At 45.5% G+C, this 6,945-nt stretch overlaps 1 protein-coding gene across 1 annotated transcript in view; it reads left to right on the top strand.

Moving 5' to 3' along the window:
• Nucleotides 1–5,329, top strand: part of DNAJC8 (DnaJ (Hsp40) homolog, subfamily C, member 8) — a gene marked incomplete at its 5' end in the record, with an annotated part of 11,856 nt that extends 6,527 nt beyond the window's left edge. The window contains 2 exons of the mRNA XM_009574816.1: nucleotides 839–914; nucleotides 4,557–5,329. Of these exons, the coding sequence (XP_009573111.1) occupies nucleotides 839–914; nucleotides 4,557–4,679 (199 nt within the window). The remainder of the gene's footprint in view (nucleotides 1–838; nucleotides 915–4,556) is intronic.
• Between the last annotated feature and the right edge of the window lie 1,616 nt (nucleotides 5,330–6,945).

The raw sequence follows: 6,945 nt of genomic DNA, 5'->3' as shown, positions 1-6,945 counted from the left end.
TGAAAGCAGGACCTTGGATTAGATTAACAAGGGTCCTGTCAAGCTGACTTCCAGTGATGTAGATTCCACCACTTCTCTGGGCAACCTGTGGGTTGTAGAGCTCTGTGCTTGAGAAATGCAAACATGAAACTTGCCCTCCTGTATTTAAGACATTGATATATTTGGTATGCTTATATACTCTTATGTGTATATATGGAGGCCAGCCAAAACAGTGAAATGGTGACACATTTCTGCATGTTGTTAGCATGCAAAGAATTGATTTTTAATTTTAATTAAGTGCCAGAAATACCCTGTGGCATGTGTGATCCTGAACTATTTTAGGTGTTTTGATCACATGTTGCCTGAGTGCTCACTGTGGACGCACTTCACAGAGCGGGGTTTCTGTACTCGTCAGTGAAGGCAGTCTGAGAGATGGTTGCAGGGCACTACTTTTGATGACACATGAAAATTAGGCGGGAGGGGAAATGTCATTCTTACCTTGCGTGCTCAAGTGTTTATTAACTTCTCAAAATGTGTACTCTCAACAGTTTTAGAGACTTATCACTAGAGTTATGAAGGTGTCCAACTTGTTTTGCCAAGTAAGAGAAGCTGACTCACTGATTAAGTATGTGCATGCTGTCAGTGGTGCCAAATGGTCTTCTCTGCTCGCTGCTCTTCCAGATTTGAAATAAAATTCCATTTGCTGTACTATCTTAGGTGTGCGTATTTATCTCTTCTGATAAGCACTTCAATCTGCCAAGAAATCAGAAGAGCTTTCTGAGATGTTTTGAAAGTATTACTGTGTTTCTTTAAAGTAGATGCTTGTGGGTTCATAACTTCTTTGTGGCTTCCCTTACAGAAAGCGGCAGAGGGAAGAGGAAATTGAGGCACAAGAGAAAGCTAAACGAGAGCGAGAATGGCAGAAGAACTTTGAGGTAATCAGCAGCTTAACTTACAGGATGGGCCTCAGCAATTCTTGGCCGTGCTGCAGGGAATGCCCTGCAGACTTGCCCTGCAGAGAAGAGAGACTTTTTGTCTGCAGGTGCTATAAGATAATTTAAGTGAACACTTAGTAAAAGATTCTGCACAAGCCTGGGTTTTGTCCTTGTGTGGGGAGAAGAGCCCACTGATAGGGCTTTGGTATCACCTTTCCAGAAACAGGTCTGGTAAATTAAGGTCTAGTACTTTTCAGCTCTGTCAGCAGTTCATTCTTGTCCCTAGTCAGAAATTTGAATTGCTGCTTAGCCCAGGTCACTGGTGACCAGTAAAACTTAATCTGGCAGCTGTTCAACCACTAGTGTGGACTGTTGGTGCTTTTCAGTCTGGTTGCTAACACTTACGGAATCTGTATCTCCTGTGAATATCAGAGACCTGAATGACAATCACTTCCCTTCGACCCTTCCACCCTGTATTCAAGGTTTAGGTGTATCAGAAGTAGCTTTGTGGTAGTTGTGCTGCTATTCTAGGGGTCAAACCTACAGCCCACCAAAATGTTTCATCTGCTCTGTAACTCTTACCTCATTACACACCAGAAGTGAATGTTTTGTGACATGCAGGGGGTGGTGGGCAGGAAAGAAGTCAGTAATGGTGTGCAGGACCTCATGAAAAGATAGCTAGATTGTTCATTTAATCCAAAGCCAGATCCCAGTCTGTGTTCAAGAGGACTTTAAAAAAGAGGGTGTCTGGGAGAGAAGTGTACGAGCTGGACTGGCATCCTGTGGAAAGTGGACAACTAAGATGTTTCTGGAGACTCAGCTGGGAAGAGTTTGTGTTCATGTGCTATATAACATGGATACAAGAAACTGGATGTTCTGAAAAACTTGTGTAATGCTGCTGTGTTAAGTGCACTATGGATTTTGTCATGTAATGCCAGAGAGATGAGTATGTCACTGGCCTTGCTGCTGGCAGAAGTTCTGTGTTCTCATGTCAGAATGGCCACAGAAGTTGGGTGTCATTGCTGTAGGGGTGCAGTAAAGCATAGCAGCTGAGGAAATGTGAGCAAGTATTACAAGCAAATAATGATGGACCAAACAGGGGAGCTGCAGAACTATTGATACTGCAGCTCTGAGTACCTGCATGGCCTCAACCACGCCTAGAGAGCTGAACCTTTGCACTTGCAAGTGTCTTCTCCAGCCTTGCTGGTGACTATTTAATCCATGTGAAAAGACAGTATCAAAGCTAGGTGTTGATGTCCGAACTGCATCACTGGAGTACACAAGAATAAGAAGCTTATTTCTGCTAGTGACCATCATTGAGAGGGGGTGATTAGGGACAAAATAACATATGAATTCTTGGCTACTCCTGTATGCGTACTAATTCCGTGGCTGCCTTTAAAATATATCCGAAAGTGTGTTGCTGCTTCAAATTATATTTAAACTGTAAGGAAAAAAAACTTAAGTTGGTATTCTGCAATTGTGGTTCTGTCTCAGTTTCAAAAAAAACCTGAACAAACCCAACGCAAAAATCCCAGCCTTTAAAGGTGCTCGTATTGTACCTCTGCATTGCTCTTCTGGGCTTTCCTGCTCCTGGTGATTTCAATCCTTGTCTGCATACTGCATCCTAGTTCTGATCCTGTCTCTTTACCCTAAAACCTGTAGGTTTTGTCCCTCGTGTATGTTCTGCAGTATTTCTGAATCCTTGTAGGAACATCTGTGTCATCCAAGTGGTTGCCTGCTGTTTCTAGAAGCTATTAATAGGCTGTTTTCAGAGCTGAATTCTATCTTGATGTATTTTAGAAGGAGCAGGTTGGAACATCTACTTTCTCCCACCCCAGCTCAAAATTCACTTTCTTAGTAATTTCAAGAGTAGCTTCCACCACCAAACTGTAAGAAACAAGAAGGTTAGAAAAGAAGTTGCCATACAGCCTTATCCCTAGCAAAAGTGTGATCACAGAATGGTTGAGGTTGGAAGGGACTGCTGGCGTCCATCTGGTCCAACCCCACTGCTCAAGCAGGGCCACTGAGAGCCAGTTGCCCAGGACCATGTTGCCCAGATGGCTTTTGAATATCCTCAGCGATGGAGTCTTCACAACCTCTCTGGACAACCTGTTCCAGTGCTCAGTCACCCTCAATAAAAACAGGTTTCCAGATGTTCAGATAGAGCCTCCTATGTTTCAGTTTGTGCCCATGGCCTCTGGTATTTCCGCCATCCTTCAGATACTTGTACACATTGATGAGATCCCCCCTGAGCCTTGTCTTCTCCAGGCTGAACATTCCCAGCTCTCTCAGCCTTTCCTCACAGGAGAGATGCTCCAGTCCTTTAATCATCTTTGTGGTCCTTTGTTGGACTCTCTCCAGTATGTCCATGTCTCTCTTGTACTGCGGAGCCCAGCACTGCACAGAGCACTGCAGGTGTGGCCTCACCAGTGCTGAGCAGAAGGGAAGGATCACCTCCCTCGACCTGCTAGCCATACTTTGCCTAGTGCAGCCCAGGACACCATTTGCCTTCTTTGCAGCAAGGGCATGTTGCTAGCTCATGTTCAACCTGGTGTCCACCAGGACCCCCAGGTTCTTTTCTACCAAGCTGCCTCCCAGCCGCGTGGCCCCCAGTATGTGCTGGTGCAGTGGGTTGTTCCTTCCCAGGGGCAGGACTTTGCCCTTCTCCTTGTTGAACTGCATGAGGTTCCTGTCAGCCCATTTCTGCAGCCTGCCAAGGTCCCTCTGGATGGCAGCACGACCCTCTGGCTTGTCAGCAACCCTTCCCAGTTTTGTGTCATCTGCAAACTTGCTGAGGGTGCACTCTGCCACATCATCCAGATCACTGCTAGTGCCTGGCCTTCCCCCATCCTGCCGTGGGGAAGGAGGGGAGTGAAGCAGACAACTATTGTAGCCAGAGCCTGTGTGCGGCACCAGTACTGCAGGCACAGCTATGGTCAGATGGGCCTTGAGTGTATGGATCCCACACTATGAAGTGTATCATCCCTGGACTTGTTCTGTCCTACTGTGTGAAACCTTCAGCCTGTAGGGATCATAGGTTGGCTTTGTGGGGAGTCTTTTTTTTTTGTTTGTTTGTTTTCTTTCCAGGAGGGGTTTCTGCTGCTCTGCAGGTAGGCCAGGGAGAGGAGAGAAGAATGCACCAGAGATCTTTTCTCATTGTGTCTTTGTGGTGAAGCTTGGGGCAAGAAGCATGAGAGAAGACAGCAGTATGTTTCCCTTCTCTCTTCTCCGTGCCTCCAAGCTGCAGCATAAAGAGAGCTGTCTCAAGGATGTGAGACAGAGTAAGGAAATAGCACGTTCTGGGCTGACAGTTTAGGAACATCCATTCGAGATGAGATTTCTTGTTTCCTTTGCACATCAGAGGATTCAGCAGGCTCTAGTCAGGACTGCACATCCCAAGCTGGTTGCTTCTGAAATGAGAAACCATCATAGTGCTTATACTGGTGTTTGTAATCTCACTTATAGTTCCACTGTGCTGTGTCTGTTGCTCTGGGTCTTCACAGTGTCTGTATGTCCTGGCTGCCAGAGTGCTACATGCTGGATAAGGGGGAAATTACTATTGATCTCTTGAAACTGGTATGTACTGCCTGTTCTCTGGCTCTTGCACTTCTTAACTCTCCGTTTCCTCTCTCTTGTTCCCAGGAAAGTCGGGATGGTCGTGTGGACAGCTGGAGAAATTTCCAGGCAAATACAAAGGGGAAGAAAGAAAAGAAAAACAGGACCTTCCTGAGACCTCCCAAAGTAAAAATGGAGCAGCGTGAATGATCCTGGCAGCACTGCCCAAGTGCAGCTCCTCAGTCCCCTCCCTGCTTTTAAGGACTCATTGGCACCTAGAGTAAGAATTGCTTTTTAGTAGACTGTTTGTTTCCAGTACAATTAATTATTGGTCAAAGTATTTTTTGTACTCTGTCCATTTGAACTAGGGCCATAGTATGAACTCGGCCAGGAACCCGCTACATGTAGAACACTTGGCTTAGGAGGGTCCCCGCCATTATTGCTGTCCTGTTTGTCTGCTGCCCTGTAACTCGATGTTTTGTACTTCACAGAGATTGTGCTGTTTCACCACTTCCATTTCTAGTTTGAGAGCTGAACAAAATATTGGAAATGCATCCGTACCTTTCCAGGCATCATCTTTCTCAGCAAGTTCAGTTTTGGAAAGGTCCGAACTGACTCTGGGAATCTGCTTCCCGCACTGTGCAGTGCAGCTGATCTGCAGTTAAAGTCCTGCAGCTCCTCACTGAACTGAGTGGTGCTTCCCCCCACATCTGATTTCCAAACTAAAATCCCAGCTCTCAGGCTTAGACTTCTGTTAATCTCAGACCAGCTGGTCGCTTCCTGTAAAGGAAAAATAACTTCTCTTGATTAATAGTTAAGTTGCAATGGTCTGTATGTAAAATAAATTTTTACCCAAGTTACTGGGTGTTTTTTCTTGGAATTGTTAAAAAATACAATTGCAAGGGTGTGAATTGAGTGCTGGCCACTGAAATGTTGCTGCTCTTCAGCGTGAACACTTCCCCTGGTAAGGGTCTGCTGTCATGCTAATGACTTGAATTTTGAAGTGACAGTCCTGCAGAGTGGCACCCAGGAGGATGGGGATGCTGCCTCTTCCCTGGATGTTGCCTGGATGGATGCAGGTGTGCCAGAGTCTGTGCTGAAAACAGCTTGTTGCTGTGCCTTTGGGGAGCATGGATGGGTTGGGAGGACTTGGACACCTGTTAGGAGTGTACCTCCTCAGAGCTATGGGATGAGGTCAAACTCATGAGTTTTGATTTTTAAAATCCTACTTTGTGTGTGTATTGTAAGTTTTTAAGAGATTCTCAACTGTTTAAAGGCGTTCAAAATGGAGTATATTACAGATTCACATGTGCCTGGCAGACTCCTCTGGAGACCTTTCCGCAAACTCTTCCCATCTGTCCTGATGGCCATCCCCATACTGGAGTCCTGTGGGTAGCTGACTCCATGAAGATACTACTTTTCTTCCTCCTCACTGCCATTAGCCGGCTCCTTTCACCTGGACTTGCTGTCTTATTTGCACTCATCTTCAAATGAGCGCAATCCTTTGTGCTGCTCTTTGTGTCTCGGGCATTGGTGAGGTCTCTCTTCAGAAAGATTGGTTCTACTGCCCCTGAAGAGATGTCTCCATCTTCTGGTGTCTCCACTCTTTAAGTTTTAATTGCTTGTCTTCTGTTTCTGCCTGCTAGAGAGGAGCGACATGATGAAGTTGTTGTGTTATCAAACAGATTTCTGCAGGAAAAGCAGCTTTCAAGGAAGGTAATGCTTTCTGACAGTGCCTAGGACTTAGATGAATCTGCTGAAAGGTGGCTGGTCCTCTCCACTCGCCTTCGTTTCTTCTTTTCCTCTCATGCACTGGTCTGTGTGACCAGATGTAAAGTGAAACATCCTTCCCTAATAAAACTAAGGTATTTTTGTGTTTTATATGTTATCTAGCTCTTAGAATAGTAGAATACATTCCTATTTTCTGTGTAAACACAGGAATACAGTTTCTTTACCTTATTTGTCCTGGTAGGTATAACCTGCTAGATAGATAACTTGAGCTGAACCTCAAAGGGCAAAACATAGCTTAAAAAATAATGTTGGTGATGTCTAGGTGGCACACAAGAACCAAACAATAACTAGCAGCAGGCTAAGGTGGTCTGACAGGTCTGGGAGACACTGAACTGTGCAGCATTGCTCTCTTCAGGCACTGAAATTCCTTTTTGTGGCAGAGCCTGATCCTCCATTAAGTGGGAACACATTGGTAGGACACAACTTCCTTGTCAAGGCAACGGTTAGCCACGTTTGTTCTGGGGAAAATGTCAGTTAACTTTTGTGATGCTGTCTCTCAGATGCAATCTCTTCTGCTTCCTGGGTGTAAGAAACAAGCAGTGCTGGGCAGTAGCTCAGATGGTTAGAGTATTTCTAAGTGCAGTCTCTCGCCCAGAGGACACACGCTGTCCCTCTGACTTGTCTGCCTCTTGTTCCCCTGTCAAAGTATTTCTAGCTTAGAGATCTGTCCCAGTCACTCTTGTCC

Source organism: Fulmarus glacialis, unplaced genomic scaffold, assembly GCF_000690835.1.
Source record: "Fulmarus glacialis isolate BGI_N327 unplaced genomic scaffold, ASM69083v1 scaffold22593, whole genome shotgun sequence".
Lineage (NCBI taxonomy): Eukaryota > Metazoa > Chordata > Aves > Procellariiformes > Procellariidae > Fulmarus > Fulmarus glacialis.
This window is presented reverse-complemented; position numbering and strand designations above follow the sequence as displayed.